At 33.9% G+C, this 23,249-nt stretch overlaps 1 protein-coding gene and 1 long non-coding RNA gene across 3 annotated transcripts in view; one reads left to right on the top strand and one right to left on the bottom strand.

The window, feature by feature from the left end:
• LOC136829362 (lachesin-like) overlaps window positions 1-2,549 on the top strand; it is a 55,463-nt gene extending 52,914 nt beyond the window's left edge. The window contains exons 6-7 of the mRNA XM_067087810.1: window positions 857-1,048; window positions 2,052-2,549. Of these exons, the coding sequence (XP_066943911.1) occupies window positions 857-1,048; window positions 2,052-2,155 (296 nt within the window). The 3' untranslated portion in view covers window positions 2,156-2,549. The remainder of the gene's footprint in view (window positions 1-856; window positions 1,049-2,051) is intronic.
• The window catches only part of LOC136829367 (uncharacterized), a 521,509-nt gene that overhangs the window by 373,099 nt on the left and 125,161 nt on the right, over window positions 1-23,249 (bottom strand). The window lies entirely within an intron of this gene.

A 23,249-nucleotide genomic window follows, 5' to 3' on the forward strand; every position in this document is an offset into this window, starting at 1 on the left:
TGGTGCAATACTAGCATGCATCTCAGGAATTTGCGCCCATTCCCGTGCTAAAAAGTAATAAAGTGGCAAAAACTCAACGCACATTTTAAGCCTTAACATCTCAATCATTTATTTTATTTCATAAAGCTAAAACAAAAGCGCTAACAACAACATCAAGGTCCAACTGATCAGTAATTTCATGCTCTATTGACAATATCGCGAGGTTTGACAATCTGAGCTTACTCCTAGTTGATCTTAGATAGTTTTTGATTAGTTTTAACTTGGAGAAGCTTCTCTCACAACTGGCAACACTTATTCCGACGGTTAACAACAATCTCAACATTATAACAACATTTGGAACGAAATATGCTAGAAGATCAAGAATCATGCCATACCAGACCTGTTCAAAAGATGCCAGAATGCCGCGACACGTCCCCCGCCCCCAAAACCCCCGTGCCGCCCGGGTAACTGGAACGTTTATCCAAATACTACGTAGCACATTGGTTTTGTCTGCTACCTACATACGCCCATTACTCTCTTCCGGAACTCCCATGAATTTAGGGGCGTGATTTTCTTTGACGACAAAAAGCGTATTAAAGCTTAGATAAGTGTTTTTGTCACCAACAGGCCTTCACTTCCTTTGATTAGTCTTGTTCATGTATGCCCATTACACTTCCGGAACTCCCATGAATTTTGGTTTGGGATTTTCTTTAGCGACAAGTGTATCAGACCTTACAGAGATGATTTTTGTCACCAACGGGCCTTGACTTCTTTTTTATTAGTCTAGTGCATGTAAAAGAGACACGTGCAAGGTACCAGGAGTTAAGAAAATTCTTTTAACACCTGTTGACAGCTGTGCATTCTTCTTTTGTTGCAGGACTCGTACTGTGGTATCAGGACGACCGACTGGTGGAAAGAGAGAGTGGCCGCGTCAAAGTGGTCACGAAAGTGGCCAACGTAACGACAAGCACCCTGACGGTGGCCGTAGCAGAAGATCGAGATTCGGGCAACTACTCCTGTTGGCCATCTGCTGGGAGACCCGACAGTGTCATGGTGCATGTCATACAAGGTAGGGAGGTTAACGTAAGGAGTAAGACATTAAGATAAAAAAATATTCTTACATTTGAATTTTGAGAAATTTTGTCACGATGCATGTCATACAAGGTAGGGAGGCTGACGTAAGGAGTAAGACAATTTAATAAAAATATTCTTACCTTCACCATAAACGCAGTCTTTCAAGGAAGTTTTACAGCAAATTTCATCTATAGGCCGTCCCCTTTCTAATGCAACTTTGCTTTTTGAGAAATTTTTCATTCATATCTTATTTAGTGAACTGACTCGTAAACGTTCTAATTCCTGATAAAACAGTATATCCCTTATAATTATCAGTGTATAATGTACTGATGTGTGCGTTGTATTTCTTACAGATTTTAAACCGAGTCATACAAAAACCCTGTAACTGATTTGATAATCTTTCGATTTTATGTAAATATGTTGAGTTATTCAATTTCTGCAGCTTATGTTGGATTTCTACTACACCATTTTTATATCTTAGTGAAGGGCAAAGTTTTTAATATGACAGGATGATCTGATAAGTGGAATAATATTAGCACAGATGAATAAGTATTATCTCATGAAGTCACAATCTTTACAACAATTCAACTAGGTTCACAGAACCTAGTTGAACTGTACGGAAAGTAAAATTACCATACCCCGTAGGGGTTAGTGCCGTCAGTGCATCACATGTGGTGCACTGTAAGCACTACTGAAGGCTGTTTGCAGTGTCCTTTCGGCCTCTTGCTGCACCCACTTTATAACCTTTTACTTTATCTCTGTTTCCACTCCCTTTCTTCCATCTTGCTATCCAACCACTCTAAATCCCTCCTTTCACCTTAAGCACTGAATGGCTGAAAATGCCCCAGTGTTTGTCCTTATCGCCAAATTTTCGTAAATCAATCAAATCAGATTTTCCACAGTTTTGATATGACAACTTCAACAGCAAGCGGTTTTGCCCTCACATTTATCCCAGTCACGAGTTCCTAATCACTAAAGGGAGTTCCTCCCCCTTGCAGGCGACCCACCGGCAGCAATGCAACATGGCAACTCTGCCTCCGGTTTCTCCAATTTCCTGCTCATCCCAACGAACATCATCTCTTTACTGTTTCTCTTCACGTGATTGTAACGTCACCACTGGCTGCGTACAGAGGTGGAATCAATCAACTCGTAAGGGACCCTTTTGTAACGTTAGGATAGAGTCGTATCTCTTTTGAAAGACTTTATGTACGTTTTGTTTCAACCGTGTACACAATGAAGATGACCATAGCTTAGTTCTGAATAATACTGGGCAAATGCTGTGATTCATATGTCGTGTGGTCAGTCTGAGCTCAATGACTGTTGGTTGTTATCTCCCTTTCTCTTGGACGATAATTTGATTAGAACGGTAGAACACTGCTCCAAGTTTCGCAAATTGTCTTATCAAATTATAGAACAGACTTCTTTGTTCAATTCCACTGTTCCGAACGACGGATTTCAAAAAGGGAACGGGATTATTTTGAATATATATATATATATATATATATATATATATATATATATATATATATATATATATATATATATATATATATATATATATATATATATATAAATACAAACGCGCATATATACATATATATAAATATATATATATATATATACATACATACATATATATATATATACATACATACATATATATAATGTATACATATACATATATACACATATGTATATATGTGTGTGTCTGTGTACAATATGAAGTAAACTTGGAATCTGATGACAGTTTTATGTTGTGGTGAAACTAAGTGAACTCCTGATAATGGAACAACTTTTGAGAAAGCTCTTGCAAGGGCAAGTATACAATATTCAACTTTATAAAAAAAAATATCTGTGACAGAAGTTTATATTGCTCATTGTAATGTGAATGTGAATAACATGAATGTCCATGAAATTTTATATGTATTCAAATATTTTGCATAATCAAAGAAAAACAAGAAGCATGTGAAATGTAGATTGTGTGTTTATGTTATCTGTTTGAAAACAAAACATCTTGGAAAATCCAAGAATACGGTATGACGTTTTTTCCACAAACTATGACATCTGCGGATTATTTCAGGAAAACTTATATAAGACCTCGGTTATTTTGTAATAAAAGGAGAAAATTTATTCGATAACCAACAAACAGTTATCAGTTTTAATGTTACAGATCCGAGAAAAACAAGGATCTAATTCCCCACACTATTTTAGGATATACCAGAATCCTGAGCTCCCACTATCAGCGATGAAAAACATTAAATCTAAAAGAGTTATTTTAATTTAGGTTAACATTTACATAAATACACATAGAGATAGGTTAGTAATTATCTCTTGATTTCACTGAAACTCAAAGACTCTTTAAGGACAAATGGTTTCCAGTTAAAATCACTGCAGAGTGTGAAATGTTTCAGCTGTGATTGATATCACTCTTACTGGCAGCATATGTTAGCTCGCCAATACACAAATATTTTTATAAGAAACATATACCCACTGAATTGTGTCTGTTGTAAATTGATTGCGTGTAATTGTTCCTATTGATATGTATATGTAAATCTATACATATGTATAGGTACAGACTATGAAAACATACTCAGATTTCTACACATACCAGAAAACAATTCAGAAGTAACCCATTCATTTAAAAGGGTCATACTATCATCAGTATCTGACATAATGCATTTCAAAAATCGTAATTTATGTCAGTTACTGTAATTTGTTCATGACCAATCATTGGTTCAACTTGCATCATTATTTTGTCAATCTTTGTAAATAATATGTCAAAGACTAGTAGATAGAACCATGATTTGTATAAATGACATCACTGGTGAACGTTTTATGTTAGCATGTGAGATGATGGTGTTTCTGTTGTGTGCTCATGATATGTATATTTTCAAATAAAATTTATTCTACTTCTGTTTTCTCATTTCCCCAGTTTTGCACAGGTTTCTGCGAAAGTAGTTGAAAGAAAGAATTAAATAAAGAACGAATAAATAAATGCATTAACACATAAATAAATACGTGTAAAAAATTAAGGGTGAAAGTCCTCCCTTAATATTTTGAGTTTCTCATGCTGACAGGAAGCCCTTTCTAGACTCTTGCACTCTAGTGAATGAAATTACATCTGGTACTGGGTAATGTGACATCGTGGTGCTTCAACAGAATGTTGAAACTAATGGAAAAACCTCTTGGGGTACAGACGCTCAAGGTTTAAGTGGTTAATTCTTGTTGAAAAAGAGTTTATGGCTGAAACGTATATTTGCCGGCGGTGGTCTAATCGTTTTTGCCTTTCATGGCAAGAAGAAATATTACCTGAAACATAAGGACCGTGGAAACATGCTACCGTGTAGACAAGAGAACAATATTGAAATAATAATGCGACAAAATGTTAAAGCGGTTGTTGAAATTCATTGCCTCTGTATATCTAAAATGTTTTATGAACTCTACCTAGTCTAGCCTTTGTCTTAGATGTTTTAAAATACCTTTTGACTGGTTTCTGTGAGACACGACGACTCCGTAAACTTGTGTATAGAGTCATAATGATTATATAAGGGTTGGAAGATGAGTTTTCAGCTATCTTATAGGCCCTTTAGCGAAAAATATCAGTTCATCAGAATAAAATGCAGTTTTAGAGGGCAAAAATAATAAAATGGGACACGGTTACGAGAAAGGACCCCGGTCAATCTTCAAGAAATATGGGGGAACCCATCAGTCTTCTCTACCCTTACTGTCTGTCTGTCTGTGTTATCTGGTATATCATTAGCATCCCCAGAACAAAAAACATTAAAAAAAGAAGCATCAGAGAAGAGCATCTTACATTAAAACTTTAAAGAAGCAGGTCCCTTCGTCCTTCGGGTTTGTTTATATTTTCCTGTCGACTGCTAATTAACAGAAACAGAATTTGTGGGTATTTGGACCCATAAGTTCAAAGTAGATTTTCATTTTTTCCACCAAATTTGCCTTTAAATTATAATATTTTCTCTTAACAATCCCAGACAATCCGTTTCCTTTGCTTCATTTATCATGTACGTCTACATGAGTCACCAAGCCATGAATGATTATTAGTGAAGATTTTGGCAGACTGCTGCGAGGTGGAAGGGGGAGAATCCTGGAGAGTTTGATTCACCACCTTTTTTGGGGAGAGGCAAATATCAATTTCAGACATCTTCACGACTACAAAATCCTGTTCTGCAATCTGCAGAAGGTCTGAGGCTTTGGCCTCACTGACCTTTTAGTGTTGGGGTAGAGAGATGGTACCATGGCAACTGGTGTCGGGGTGAAAATATACCCCAGACACAATATTTTTTTTAATAATTGCTAAAATCTTTGTAACATACACTCCCATGTATTGTACACAATTTCACCAATGGTGAACAGGAAGTCTTGATCTACAGGAAACAAACATAAGATTGTTTTTCCTCTATTAACTGGTGTCACCGAAGAAGTTGGAATATTTATACTTTTAATAGCACTGACAGATTATGAGTGGTTTGGACAAATTTTCCCATTAAGACACGTTTGCTTAAAAAAAAAAAAACCTCCAGTTATTATGAAAGAGCACAAAACTTCATTAAGAAAGAGACATATTGTACCCTAGAGAAATTCCCTCTACAGAATCTTCTGCAAACAGCCTTTTCAGCTCCTCTGCTCACAGGGAAAATGAATAAAACAAACGTAACTCAACTTACCGACTATCCAAGGTACGCCCTGGAACCATAATTACGCCTTAACGAGGAGGGGGACTTTATTAAGGATTTAAAATGGAGAGACGTCCCATTAACAAGATGAAAACATTAAGCCATTTTATTCGAGCGCCATTCTCTCCTTTCATATTATTATTGCTGGGGAGAGGGAGACTGGAGTTTGTTTTCTCGGAATCATTAGACGTCACTGCTGCTCCATTTTAAGTTTTCACAGATAAGAAAATATTTTGGCGCTAAATGATTTTTCAGCCATCTGCATATGCAAAATTCAGAAAATGATATAGTAAAGTCATAACTTTAGCTGTGAAGATTTAAGTTAATGATTGCAGTGCATTTGAAACGAAAATGTATGGGTAACTGATGATTTTTCATTCATCTATATGTACTCATATGGATACTTATGCATTTGATATATGAACTCATATCAGGGCATAAGCACAAAAAATTTTTTTTTTTAATATAACAGTTAAGCCATGCCTTCGTTCTTGAAAGCATAATTCAATGAATACTACATATTTCCATATTAATAATCTTTTTCCCTTATACAGTAAACAGCATCTAACTAAAGCGATGCACGAGATACTTGAATAATTCAATACCGGCCTCGTGGTTGGGAAAGGAATCTATTTAAAGTAACCATGATACAGGGTAGCGAGTACCATTACGTCTCTTACCGGAAATGAGTTTTACGAAACACTTATACCCACTGCTTTTGAAACTCAACCAAGCACCACGACAAGTATAACGATTGCAAGAGCTCTTGACTTTTTACGGCTTGTGGAATATGAATGATTTGAGGCTCCTTGAAACCCTGAGATTATAAATAGACCCAGAGAAGAAATAAGGAAGAATCTACGAGAAATAACACGATCTTCTCCAGCGCAGTCGAACAATGGGGTCTTTTGTCATGCAAGACAATAACGACGCTGGTTTCATTGATCCTGAGGAGCAGGAGTGAGAAGGAAAGAGTAACCAAGGAGCTGGCTGGAAGGGCTTTTAACAATTTAAGAATGAATTTAATCGCGTCTTTTTATTGAGGCCAAGAAGAGGAACAAAGGTTATGAGTCCGTTTCTAAGAAATTCACAATCTCGTGAAAAACAGTTTGTGTAAAAGAACCACAATTATATAGTAACTTTATTACTAAGTGACATGCAAAAGCAAATGACTTTCGAACACCTGAACGGTGTTCCTCATCAGTCTTCGCTTTTGTATTTTACTTAGTAATATATTGTAGATTTTTATTACACATTCCTAATTGTTAGGAGTACGTTTCATCTAGTCCTTTTCATTTTAATTTGTGCGGGAAATCTTGTGAAACTGGAAAACAAAGCATATGATTAAGCTTTATTTATCTCATTCGTTAAGAAACTATAGCATCGACAACGAAGTAAGGAACAGATTGCTTATGTTTTTAAGCAATGAATATAGATCAAACTGAGAAAGTTCAATCTTTAATTAAGCTACAGTTCTCTAAAGAAGGGATGACCTCAAGGAACCACAAGACAGCTCTCCCTGAATCCCTCCTCTTTCACATGCTGAACTGCCATTGAAGTCAAGCACTAATATACAATCGTTAACTGGGCGTCTAAGCTAGTACATCCACACTCAGGTAATCTAGTTAGCATATCTCCCTCTTTTGAAGATATTGTCATGTATCCTCATTTTTAATCTAATTCCGTTTATTCTGAGTATTTTTGCTGTTAGCAGTAGTAACTGATAATTGTCTGATAAGGTCCTGGCATGATCTATACGAGAAATTAACACTTTTTTTTACACTGAATTAACACGTAAATAACAACTACAATAGTGCTATTTTACGCTACTATTAGTAGTTCACTATTCGGAAAGTCTATTAATGTTGAGATTTGACATCGCCAAATACTGCAATATGAATAGGCTATAAGGAATATCTAATAATCTAAGGCACATATTTGAATTTTTATAATTACTTATTTAATTGCTGACATATATATCCAATCCCATTACATAACAACTAAAAATGCGCCGAAGTTTCTTCGGCGCAATCGAGTTTTCTGTACATCGTATAATCAAGGCCAACGAAAATAGATCTATCTTCCGGTGTAATCAGTCGGTCTTCGTATAATGCTGTATGACCCGCGGCCCATGAAACTTTAACTACGACCCGGTGGTGGCCTGGCCTATATCACTGTCAGATGCACGATTATGGCTACTTTAACCTTAAATAAAATAAAAACTACTGATGCTAGAGGGCTGCAATTTGATCTGTTTGATGATTGGAGGGGGGATGATCAACATAGCAATTTGCAGCCCTCTAGCCTCAGTAGTTTTCAAGATCTGAAGCCGGGCAGAAAAAGAGAGGACAGAAAAAAGTGCGGACGGACAGACAAAGCCGGCACAATAGTTTTCTTTTCAGAAAACTAAAAATTAACATCCAGCAACAAAACGACTGGATCAGTTGCCATTATATGAATACATGGCGATTAAAAAAATCAAATATTCCATTTCCGCTGAAAATGCTGTGGATACAGACACTGGAAATGCGAATAAGTGGGCGAAAGGTTATTCACCAAACTGAATGTAATGTATATTACATACGGCTTTATCGCCAATCTCACTGTGCATTTCCTCATTTCCGAGCGCCTGGATGAGGATGTACACCATTTCCTTTTTAAGGGCTCCTGGATCCAGAAAGCTTTTAATTCATCTTTTTAGTTGGTTTGCTTAATGAAAACTTTTTTTAATATATTTTTCCAACCTCATATCAGTTACTTATTTCCATGGTGTGATTGCATGATATATAGTCATTTCTTCGCTTGAACTCCGAAAGTTAATGTCACTTCGTATGAGTTTGTATTAAGAATTTTTCACTGTCTATCTTGATGTTATTTTTTTCTCTTCACATACATTATTCTCTGAATATACTGCTTCTCGGTGCAGAACATTAATATCGCTATAACATCAGTACAATATTAAAAATAATAATCAAAAAGACCTTAAAGCTTATCCTACACGTAGCATAACGACAGTTTTTTTTATTATAATTATTCCATGAATCATTCTAGGACGAAAATAAAAGAATTTAGTAGCATATGACATCAGAATATGATTTCTGACTTAATTTCCATGATTTCTGACTTAATTACCAGTGTCATTAAAAGATTTAAATCGCCAAATTCATCAAATGTGAAATGTGCTTTGATTGTCGTTTTCTTGGATATTTAATTTTAGTCAATTCTGCTTGTAATTATATACTAGAAAGCTGTATTTTCCTCTATGATCTAGCATGTGTTGAAATTTAAGAAAATATAACTCACGTTTGATTGTGATTTTGTGACATATCTATTTCAATTCGGAAGTGTAAATAAAGGATTTTGTAATGCTATGGTTCATTATATAAGAAATGAAGGATACTGTTATTGTTATTCTAATGACAGTGGGGACAGGCTAATGCATTATGCAGAACTTTCATGATAAAAACAGCATGAACAAGAAATAAGAAGTTACGCTAAAATGGTGGAATGATTAACTTTGGGGAAAAGGAAGAACGACAAAAATTCTAAATCTTGGCCGTAAAGACAAACGGGGTCTTTCTCCTGAAGCTCTACAAAAATGACGATATATATGTATATATATGTATGTATGTATATATATAGATATATATATACGCATATATAGTGTAGGCTATGTATATATATGTGTGTGTGTGTGTTTGATTTTAAATCACAAAAAAATATAAAAACGTGATGATTAGGCTATACGAACAAAGTTACAGCCACGACACTTTTCCTTCCTTCCTGCAACTGCAACTTTGTTCATATATATATATATATATATATATATATATATATATATATATATATATATATATATATATATATATATATATATATAAATATACATATATATATATATATATATATATATATATATATATATATATATATATATATATATGTGTGTGTGTGTGTGTGTGTGTGTAAACACCAATATTTACTTGAACATTTACAGGACACCAAATTCCTCATTTCACATATTACAGCCAACAAAATAAAACTAAAAATAGCTTGATCAGTTAAAATTGGAATACGCTATTGTAAAGGGCCAAATGTTACCATAAACAAATCAAATTTTTCTCGCTTGCATAAAAGGCTACTTGTTTTATCACACCAAACAATAATTGCTCGTATATTACCATTTATGATGGATTTGATTCATGTTTTTATGGTATCGAATCAGTATTAGTTTTTACGTTGAATAACGATATAGGTTAATATACAGGAATGACTGTCACACATACACACATATGTATATATATACTTATATACACGTATGTATGCGACCAATATTTATATTTCAGCCTAAAATGCAATAAAAACGTTTACGCACTTAGCAATGTAGGCGAGGATGGCTGTATTATATATATATATATATATATATATATATATATATATATATATATATATATATATAAAAATATATATATATATAATATACACATATATTATATATATATACTGTACATATGTATATATAAGCATATGTATGTGTATGTACATGTATATGTATATGCATATGTATATGTATATGTATATATATAAATCTATCTGTCTATATACAGTATATAATATATATATATATATATATATATATATATATATATATATATTATATATATAAATGGATGTATGTATGTATGTATTTATGTTCCAGCATCACTCTGAAACGCACTTGGCATACATATGACTTAATTTCAACCAAACTTGGTATACATATGACTTACTATCTCGAAAAGAATACTGTGGGGGTAAGACATTCTTAGCACCAAATGTGGTAGGGGTGGAAGGGCCCCCCTGAAACGAGACGAGTTCTGCCAGTGAAACGGGGCTGGTTCTGCCGTAGACTCAGTAACTTTACGAAATTATCATACCTAATTTCGGTATACATAATTTTATGACTTACTGTATGGAAAAGAATACTGTGAGGGTAAGACATCAATGGCACCAAGGGGGTGGGGTTCGGAAGAGAGAGAGAGAGAGAGAGAGAGAGAGAGAGAGAGAGAGAGAGAGAGAGAGAGAGTTTATCGGTCGTCATTCAGACTTATGCCGGGCAGTACCGGGTTGGTCAGCTAGTACATATACTTTATATATACTGTATATATAAAGTTGCCTACGGAGCCGGCTGGACACGTTTCTCTGAAAGTCGATAGATGGCGTTGGCTCGCGCTTAGGCGAAATGTAAGGGAACACGTTTTAAAGTGGCACTATTGCTATGCGTTTTAATGAATCTCTCTGTAATAACTCTTTCTTGAATGAGTGTCTGGAATATATTTGCACTTTACATACAAGAGAATATCATTTACTTTAAATATAAGAAAGTTTATTTAAGTTGAAGTACATTTTGGCTCTTCGTGAATAATGGTCTTTCCGTTCGGACGCACGTGAGGCTCCACTCGATATAAGACGACTGTTTGAATTCTCCACCAAAGAAATGGACAAGATTCCCCATAAAAGTAACTTCTTGCCGATAAAAAAATAATCATCCAGAATACGTGGTCTTCACTCTTCTAGAAATGTTATACAGGCCTACTGCAGTATTTATTAATTTTGGAGTTTAATAGAAATCTAGAAATACCCTTAAATCTTCATTACTACCAGGCCAGAGAGAGAGAGAGAGAGAGAGAGAGAGAGAGAGAGAGAGAGAGAGAGAGAGAGAGAGAGAGAGAGAGAGAGAAAGTTGCAGTCTGATAACCTGAGGTACGGAAGCTATGAATAAGGTGAAGTATTCATTATCTCGAAAACCCAGGTTCAGGTTACGGAATTTTTTCTCAATTTCGGGGGAATATTAAAGAAAAATTGTACTCGTTAAAGATTTTTCTGTCGGAGAATATTATATCATAAACGCTGAGGTCACAGAGCTGTTGCGCAAGAATAAATATTGGAAAATGATGATCAAATCAATTGAAGAGATTTTCCTCAACACTGGTGCGTGTGTGCATATATATATATATATATATATATATATATATATATATATATATATATATATATATATATATATATATATATATATATATATATATATATATATATATATATATATATATATATATATATATATATATATATATATATATATATATATATAAAATATATATATATATATATATATATATATATATATATATATATATATATATATATATATATATATATATATGTGTGTGTGTGTGTGTGTGTGTGTAATTGAATCACGAAAATATGGAACGTGATGAATATATAAATAAAGATAAAATCGATGAAAAAAGGAAACACTGGAGTGCTGCGAGGCCTTTCGACTCTGTCATTCTTTACTTAGCAGTAAAGGACAACAGAGTCGAAAGGCCTCTGCAGCACTCCAATGTTTCCCTTTCCTTCGTGGATTTTATCTTTATTTATATATGTGTGAATGTATATATATACATATATATATATATATATATATATATATATATATATATATATATATAATATAAATATATATATATATATATAAATATAAATATATATATATATATATATATATATATATATATATATATATATATATATATATATATATATATATATACTGTATATATATAAATTATCACAACCCTGTTTCATATGAAAAGTATTGAATATATTTCCGCGTTATAACAAAACAATGTAGGCATAACGAAAGATTTAATATTTAACAGTGATCAAGAACTAAATCCCATTTTTATTACTTCCGCTTTTGTTTTTATTTCGTCTTTTGTATTCATCTTCGAATATTTCATAATAGTAATTATCATACGAACTCTTTCAGTTGCGTAAATCTGTTTTTATATCATATTTGAATAAAAAATCATCCGTCTCTCATTCTTACTTTCTCGAATTTTGCACTGAATTATCAACGGCCTGTCCGTTCTTATCTTTCTGAAAAAAATAACATAACTGAATGTCATAAGCCTCAGTAAATGTAATTCGAATTTTTGTCAACTAATGTTGAGTATTGTTTTGTACTGTGGAGTAGAGGTGACATAATGTGAACTATTGTAATTTATTAATCATATTTCCAATTCTTGTTTATCATTCATTGTATGCACTACGTTAGGATACTTTTTATTCTACTAATTGTACTAACTTCCTTTACAAACAAATGCAGTTAAATTTAGGTGGAGGCTTATTCCACCCCCTCCCCTCTCTCTCTCTCTCTCTCTCTCTCTCTCTCTCTCTCTCTCTCTCCCAACCCGCCTCTATACTAAGTTTTTGATACAGCTGTAATTTCATTTCACACGTGATGTTACTTTCATGTGGAAAACGGTAGCTTACCGATCCATTTTATTTTCATTGACGAAATTAAATGAGAGGATTATTTTTAAATGCAAGATTATTTCCTGTCTCTCCAAATGGACTGCGGTTAGTTTCGTTAGTATCTTTCTCTCTTATAGCCTATACCAGTGCGTTACAAAATCCGTTCAAAATAATCCTTAGAAAATCTAAAAATAATATGTTCCTACCTGGTCTGTTTGCCTTTCTCTTTTATGAAGTTTATATACTCTATGGACTGCGGCTGAAAAGTTCACTATCATTTCAAGCTTTTCTAAAGAAGAATATGTTATGATGATGGTGATAATGAGATAATGATGAAAAGCCAGCAGATGATTCTTTGTATCATATTTTTGAAGGAGAAAAAAATTATTTTTTAGAATAGTTTCCAGCAGTCCGGTCATTGACAAGGGTGGAGTGACAGAGTGGAGTTAGAAATTAATAACAACAAATTCAACTGTACATAACGATGTTCAGAGACTTTATAATTCTTAGGGATGGGATAATATTATTTCAGCTCAAACGTGTCTCAGCTAGCTTTGCTCATAATACTCAATAAATCGTAAATGGAATGGGCTCACATCCTCCAAATGAAGGGATTACTCTAAGAAATTATTAAACTGTACTGAGGACTGAATCCTGTTAGAATCGAGGCTATGAATGAATACATAAATGTCACCTGTTGTCTCGTAATTGAAATGAGCTGTGATACAATTGAAGGACGCACAATAGGTTGTGTGACTAAAATTTTACTGTAAATAACATTTTCGAGATGTCGTTCGTGGAGGACAAAAATTATTATGTGGTTTATTCATTGACAAACTCAAACCAGTAGCAAAATAAGTCACGGGATAAAGGCGGCGTTAATTAAAGCTAATAGAGAGAGAGAGAGAGAGAGAGAGAGAGAGAGAGAGAGAGAGAGAGAGAGAGAGGGGGGGATATGTAATTTGTTAATGTAAGCTACTAATCGTAATTCTCATAAATTTCTCTTTATGGCGTAGCATAAATGTTATAACGTTTATGAACAATAAAGTTACTTTACTGATATGTAGCAAATAAAAAGAATTGGATGCTACTAATGACCTCAATAGATATTTTTTTGATACGATGTCATTATTTTTAACAGGGCTCAATAAATGAAAGTTTCTCACTCGATGCGATCATTTCCATAAAGCTTAATAAACGGAAGTTTTCTCTTACAATGATCAGAGTATACGGTACATTCCTCTTTCTTCGACCCATTTTACAATATGAGAGGTATTCCAGCACTTGTTGCTGAAACTCCTCAAAAGGGCTAATCGCCTCGATGTTGTCATTTTCCCGTTTTCCATTTTTCTCCTGACTTTCAGTCCGTAGGAGGGTAGTGTCGTCAGTGCACCTCATGCGGTGCACTGTAGGCATTACTTAAGGTTCTTTGCAGCGTCCCTTCGGCCCCCTAGCTGCAACCCCTTTCATTCCTTTTACAGTACCTCAGGTGGAAAATTACGTAATGTCTGGAAGGGAAAAGTGTCAACAAGAATTTCAGACGCGGAATATCGAGTCCATACCTTCGAAAGTGAGAGAGACATTTGGCTTAAAGAAGAGAGGCTGAAAGGAAATGAATGTTATAGATGATGGAGGAAAAAAAAAGGAAAAATAAGCAAACATGACTAAGTTTCAATGAGAGCTGTAGAAATGGGATTAATATGCTAAATTTCTCTGGAAAAGTAAAAGAAAAAGAAATTAAGTAAGCAAATATGATTATGTTCCAGTGAAAGTTGTACAAATAGAACTAATGTGATAAAGCTCACTGGAAATGTAAAACATAAAACTAAGAAAAAATAAGTAGTTTTTGACAGTAAAAAATGTTAAACAGGTCATACCTATATTTACATTAATCAACATGAATAGGTGTACGAAGATATCTCTATAGGAAGTAAATTAAAATCCCTCATCCATTATGATCTCTAAATATTGAAATTAAAGTAGATCATCACTAAGGAAAAGGAGAAGCAGTCTACCAACTTTCGTCCTAACAGATGAGTGACCTCGGGTGGGGTGATGGAAAAAAAGACTTTTTACTTGGATGAACAACGAACGTATCTGCCTCTCAAATATTCCTGGGTTTCTTAAAAGCTGACTTCGTTGGACTATAGTGTACAAATATTAGTTAAAAATTTTAATGGGGGTCGTAAGTGGGCCAACGTGATAGATTTACTCTTAGGTCACTGGGGTTAACGCTGCAATTCATTGTTGAAACATACGTGGGGGAATAAAAAAATCTGTTGTTTAGAAGGAAATGAAAATAATATCATCATCATCATCATTCCCATCTCCATCGCTATCACGTAGTATTCCAAAATGAATTCTACGGAGGACATCTATAACAATCAAACAAATATGAAAATAAAGTTGTGTATTACCACAACACCAAGAAGAAAAAAAAGTATACCTTAGTTTTACCAGACCAATGAGCTGATTAACAGCTCTCCTAGCGCTGGCCCGAGGGATTAGACTTATTTTACGTTACTAAGAACCGATTGGTTACCTAGCAACGGGACCTACAGCTTATTGTGGAATCCGAACCACATTATAGCGGGAAATTAATTTCTATCACCAGAAATAAATTCTTCTAATTCTTCATCAGCCGGCCGGAGACTCGAACTCGGGTCTAGCGAGTTCTAGGCGACAACTCTACCGACTCGCCCAACGAGGAACTACCAAGAAGAAAGAGACACAGAAAAAGTAAATCCTCCCTGAGACGATTTCGTTGCATTGCAGATATGATAATCTACTGGAAACTAACTATGCACTGAATAATGAAAGGATTTTGAAATAGTCACTGAAATTTGCGTCTGTCACCAAAGTACTGAACATTAGTGGTCAGTTTAAGAGACTCATCAACGACGTCTAGTCTAATAAATACTGCAATGCAAGGAACGTCAGAGAACGCGTGTGGGGAATGGGAATGAGCGCAAACAACGCTGGAAGGGGAAAGCGTCAACGCAAATTGCAGAATAAGAGGAACGCTCTGCATGGCTGGAAAAGTCGGAAGAGGAATTGTGTCAACGGGGAAGGATGAAGGGAAGCGAATGTAAAGGGAAGAGAAATGAAAACGGTTTCAGTAATTGTTAAATAAGGAAGAACAGGAAAACTACGTCACTAAGAATGTAGAGAATACTACCCACGTCTTACGTAGTTTCTAGAATACGAAGGACTTGAATTTGATTGAGTAGGTCAGTTTCGTGAACTGGCCGGTTCTTTATCGGGCATAATGGCAAAATTTGTGGCCGAAACCAAATACAAAAAAACAATGTAAAGTATTCGAACTTTTTTTTTTAGTACACTGCATCGTTATTCTATTTAGGTTTCCAAGAATACCTTTGTTGTCTTTATCTATAATCAGTAAACTAGGAAAATGTGACAGCTAATGGCCATGTACTTAGACGTTTATGCTGAATGGGAGAAGAAAATGTTTTGTCAAACATAAACGTCGCACATTATACACACACACACACACATATATATATATGTATAATATGTGTATATGTATAAATATATATATAAAAGTCCTCCTGGGCCACTGTACGTTCATAGGGCAGGCGCTGATCTCCTGTTTCTCAGGCCGACATCCAGTGGGGGACAGGTCCCAATGCCTATGGCACGTGGCCATACACACACACACACACACATATATATATATCATACATATACAGTATGTATATATATATATATATATAAATATATATATATATATATATATATATATATATATATATATATATATATATATATATATATATATATATATATATATATATATATATATATATATATATATATATATATATATATATATATATATATATGTGTATATATATATATATATATATATATATATATATATGTGTGTGTATATATATATATATATATATATGTGTGTGTATATATATATATATATATATATATATACATAAATCAAGCTTGACTAACGCAGATGGTTCAAATAGTTAATAAAAATTTGTTTTTTATTTTGCTTTTCATAAATAGATATTTTTTCGTCAATAATTTTACTTAAACTATCATGCAAGTTCCATCAACGAATTTATAAACATAACGCGTATGTAAAACTAAAGCTGCTAGTTAATCGTCAATACTAGGCTGATACTGTACCAGGCTACTAAATAGTGCTAATTATCTCTTTCAGTGAACTGCACATTAGGTAGCAATTATACTCTTGTTATCTAGAACCCTTCTTGAGTGCGTTATTATATTACCAAACTATGAACCTTGAATAGGAAAGATGAATTCAAAATTTTACGACCACTTGTCAAAGCCATTACTGTTGGCTAAGTGATGTTACTCGTACTCTGACCCGTAACCTCATATCCTTTACCATTAGCGTTAATTTTAGTGCTGCAGATAAAAAATAGATGAGACATTCAAGAGCTACAAAATTACACCGAGCTGAATTAGCAATGACCATTATTAAAAACGCAATGACTACGCTGAGCCCTTGTCCCGGAATTGTATAATTGAGAGAAACATGAGATGAGACGTCAACTTTTTCATTACCAATATACGAGCCTGAGTGATGAGAGGAAAGGTTTCATGAGAATCTAGATAAAACTACTTGACGGTGAAATGAAAATAAGCCATCTTACGAAAGTGAACCCAATACACATTAAAATTCATTTTCATTTTTCTCGCGGGGAATAAATAGTAAATTCATATTCTGCTGACAAAATTACAATGAACCAAAAACTGTTAAGAAAATAAAACAGAACTAAGTAATGTTGAGGATATTCAGCGCAAAAGATAGCTGTTCATATGGCCAATTATTATTTGGGGTATCACAGGAGAGGGTCTGATTGAAGGCACATGTAACAGGTGATATATTATACAGTGAAGCAATTATTTTCTATTTCATATTAATTTACAGCGCCCTAATAAACCTATCTGTCATGCTTTGTCGCAGAGTACGAGTATAACAAATAATATTACAGTTACTACTAAGTCAAGAGGTAAGTCAAGCTCCGTTGGTTACATGACTTTTCTTTCAAAATCAAATGGAAACTTGGGACAGGAAATTCTAACTTATTTTATCTCTGTCCTGCGCAGAAAATTCTTCATAAGACTCCCCTCTTAAGATTTCTGCACCTTTCTTTAGCTCTAAGCTAAATGAAAAGGCAGAATAGGTCTCATTCTTATTCTGTTTACTCATTCCACCTCATTCTTTCGTTTCAGGGTCAGTGAGACCAACTCTATTGTCCCGCATCAAAAAAGTTTGCATTGTTAGACATCGGTAGATGAGGTCATGAGATTTCTGGCAGTTCTACTCATTTCTCCTCTAAGTCAAGGTTTTTTTTTTTTTTGTATTTGCGCGACTGTCTGGAATTCCAAAGATTTCGTTTTATTTCAATTCAACAACGTACACAGAATCAATCGTTGTTCCAGTCGTTGTACTTCCGTATTGCTTGGTTGAGTTTCAAAAGGGACTAGCTCAGTGTTTCGCAAGAAATTTAATCTCCCTTTAGGCAATGCAATGGTGTTTTTTACTTTGTATAATTTTTTGGGGGGATCGATATTAGTTATCAGTGATGAGTACACTGCTATTATTTCCTTCCATATATGCGTTAAAATGCTTTGTGAATAAGAAATCATTGGTAAAAATTTCTTGTGAACAGAACTTCTGCGGTCTGACAAAGAAATCTTCGAAATCAAGAGACAGAAATATCCTCAGCATTCATAACAACAAACTGAAGATTATTACATTTTTCGTGAGTAGACTTTACTACCGTATATTGTTGGCAAGCAAGTCTTGAAGAAAACATTCATCTCTTTTGTAAATATTTCTGTGTTCAAAATATCAAAAATAAAATGTAAAGTTTGAAAGATATTATTCCAAACATTTAATTTCCGTGTTAAAATAACATAAATACCGAGAAGGAATCAAAGGTCCCCTCCTTCTCCTGTGTAGAAATAAAGAAGAGGAAAACGTTTAACGAGAAAGTTAACAAAAACCGTAGTTACATATTGATCATTTCCCATTTCCTTTTCCTATCGATACAACACACTTTTGTGAATTAATAGTAAGAGCATGATGGTAAAGACAGCACATCAGATCTAGGGAATACTGTAATAAAAAGAACGTCGATAAAAGGACTGGGGGGGAAATAGGCAATAAAGACGAGCAATTCTGGTAGGGGAAAGTGTCAAAATGAATTGCAGAAAAGGAAGAACGTGCGCGGATGCCTGAAAATATGAGAGAGGAAATTGGACCAATTAAACGAGGTTAAAATGAAGTGACTGTGATAGATGATGAGGCAGAAATTGGATAAATGGGGACAGGGGCCAGAAAAGTATTTTCACAGATTACATGGTTAATAGCATATTATTATTATTATTATTATTATTATTATTATTATTATTATTATTATTATTATTATTATTATTATTATTCAGTGGACGAAACTTATTCACATGGAACAAGCCCACAGGGGCCACTGACTTGAAATTCAAGCTTCCATAGCATATGGTGTTCATTAGGAGGAAGTAATAGGCAGTAAAGGGAAATACAGAAAGAAGAGGTACCACTTACTAAAAAAGAAAAAAACAATAAATAGATAAATAAATAAAAATGTATCTCTATTAAACTTCCCCGGGGGCTGTGTAGGGAAGGAAAGTGGTGACAAAGAAGCCTTCAATTTCTACAGAATTCTCTAAACTACAGAAGCCGTGAGGCTCGCGGTATATTCTTACAGGCCAAAGTATCTCGTGTTTTCATTTCACACGTACAAGTTTCTCTCTTTGAAAGAAAACAGGTTTCTCTCTTTGAAAGAAAAAAAAACAGAGATTTTATAGAAAAACCGTCCATGTACGATCGATTCATCGTAGGAATATCTTGTAAGCAGCGGAAAATAATCTAAAAGATCCTTGGTGTAGTGAAATTTTTAAAATTTCGTCTAGAAAGACGAACTTTCCAAGCAGAGCTGATATTCGTATTTTCATTAATCAGTATGAAAACATAATCAAAGACCGAGCTGGAAGAAGTAACGCAGAATCACGCATTCACGACGATGTCCAAATAAAAAAAAAAGTAGATCATTATTCTAAAACGCGGGCAGTCCTAACTTTCATCCTCCCAACTGAGGGACCCAGCGGGCGATGAAAAATGATTTCCAGTTTCTCCGAGCTGCGAACACGTCTGCCTCTTTAATGTTCCAGGCCGAGTTCGAGGGGAGGATTTTTGGCCTATATCATACAGGGCTTAAATCTAGTTCATACTGGGTTATTAAAGTAGGTCAGATTTATGAGCTCATTCGTTGATCGTTTGGTTTAAAGGCAAAATGATTGCTGACACGTATACTGAGAGAAGTGTAAAACCTGTAGTTTCAAAAGAATATATGGAGCAATGAACAAGCGTGATCCAAAGGACAGGATTACACTCAGAGAGAGAGAGAGAGAGAGAGAGAGAGAGAGAGAGAGAGAGAGAGAGAGAGAGAGAGAGAGAGAGAGATACTTTGCTTATTTCACTGTGCTGTCAATACCATAACCTACTGTTAAATCATTATCCTCTAAAAAATTAAATGATGAAAAAAACATTCACTGAACCAACTAAATGAACAAATTTGCACTTGTAAAGAAATTCAACAACTACAATTGTATAATAAACATTGCATTGCAGGGGATGTCAAACAATGGATATGAGAAATAGAAAATGAGGATAAAGAGTCCAGGAAGGGGAATATGTCACGCGTCAATGTTTTTAAAAGTCCCAGAGGAATTGTGACAAAGAGAGAGGCTGAAGGTAAGCGGAAAGGGCAAAAGAGGAAGCAAAAGCTGATAAAGGGGCAATAATAAAGGGGCAATAATAAAGGGTTTCAGTTACAGGTAAATAAGGGAGAGTAAACTGGTTATATTCACACTGAATTTAGAAAACACATTAGCCAGGAATTTATCTATTTTTTTTATCATAAGTAAGTAACGGTAGAGATGAAGTCTAGGTACACCAAGCAGTGAAAAACAGAGAACGAATATATATATATATATATATATATATATATATATATATATATATATATATATATATATATATATATATATATATATGATAGCATTAAGCTACAAACGTCCTTTAATATCCAATTCTCCCCTACCTCGGAAATAATATATTTTCATATATGTTATCCGAGGGGGAATTTTTTAGTTGATAATAAGTTCGTCGTCTCGTGGGCTCGAACCACCGAAGACAAGAACTCAGGACTACAGTGACGCGAATTTAACCACACGGCCAATAAGTGAGGTGGTGTATATAGCCTATACATATATATATATATATATATATATATATATATATATATATATATATATATATATATATATATACATATATATATATATATATATATATACATACATATACTGTATATATATATATACACTCATACATATACACAAAACTATATTATGAATGTACATATAGCTCTGGAAAATAAATCAGTCAATATTGTCACACATGGCCCTGAATGATATTTGGATTTTGAAAAAACTATTTACTCTGAAAAGCGCTAACTCCCACCACCACCCCCACCCCGCCTTGCAAATAAGTTGCCATGCGTGGCCAATGACAAATGACTTGAGCGTTAACCGAGCTGCTATCCCTTGTGCCTCTTAACTTCGTAGGCCTTGCACGACTGTTGGATTTTTCGCCCATAAAGCTTTTCAGAATAAATAGTTTCTTCAAAATATAAATATCATTAACGGCCATGCTTGACAATACTGATTTATTTTCCAGAGCTATACGTACATTCATAATATAGTTTTGTGCATATTGTATGTGTGTGTATATATATATATATATATATATATATATATATATATATATATATATATATTCATTCTTTGTTTTTCACTGCTTGGTGTACCTGGATTTCATCTCTACCGTTACCTTCTTATGATAAAAAATAGATAAATTCCCGAGTTACAGGGTTAGTCCGTCCCGGCGATACTGCGCATCTTTGTGACGCAGGCTGGATACTTGGAAGCTTATCACAGAAGAAAACCACGAAAACAAGAAAATGAAGGGTCACTATGGCAAATGTTTGTCCTCACATTCTCTCTCCATCACGACCTTAGATGAGAGAGTCCCCCAATAATCTCCCGGTACTGCTGAGCTAAAGGATACGAATAACCCTTCATTTGTCTTTTTACTGTCATTTGGCTAACGTAGAAGCCATGGACGCGGTCGGGTGGTCGAGATTAAAAGGGCTGACCAGTTGAAGAGCGATTTAATCCGGGTTAAGGGAGCTTCCTTGTTCTTCACTCTGGTTAGGTCAAATACTGATGACTTTATCTTTATCTTAACCAGGCGATAACATGCGCAAGACTTCTTATTTTGGTCAAAGGCGGTCTGACCCTGTACTGAGGGTACTCTTTTAACCCTGTAAAGTATGCATGTTAGAAGACTATTATACCGGTTACTGGGCCAGTGAGACAATTGCTCGTAGAATCAAGTTTAAAATAAAAGATTTTATACGGTTTCGAAACAATAAATATACTTAAAACATACAAATCAAAATGGAAGAACAGCTAGATACATACGTACACACACACACACACACACACACACACACACATATATATATATATATATATATATATATATATATATATATATATATAGAGAGAGAGAGAGAGAGAGAGAGAGAGAGAGAGAGAGAGAGAGAGAGAGAGAGTTTTAATGTCAGCTGCTGAGGCAAGGACAAAATGCTGAGAAACGAATATTCAGCAAATGTTTTTCTTATGCTTAAAAAGCGAAGACACTAGAATATTTAATCTTGATATATATATATATATATATATATATATATATATATATATATATATATATATATATATATATATATATATATATATATATATATATATATAAATATATAAATATATACATTTATATACATATATATATATATTATTTATATATATATATATATATAAATATATAAATATATAAATATATAAATATATATATTTATATACATATATATATATATATATATATATATATATATATATATATATATATATATATATATATATATATATAATATATTATCAAGCTTATGAATCTGTACCGAAAACTCATGAGCAGCGAAACAAACTGCAGAACACATGCTTGCATGCAATCCCTTACTTCACACATAT

Source organism: Macrobrachium rosenbergii, chromosome 44, assembly GCF_040412425.1.
Source record: "Macrobrachium rosenbergii isolate ZJJX-2024 chromosome 44, ASM4041242v1, whole genome shotgun sequence".
Taxonomy (NCBI): domain Eukaryota; kingdom Metazoa; phylum Arthropoda; class Malacostraca; order Decapoda; family Palaemonidae; genus Macrobrachium; species Macrobrachium rosenbergii.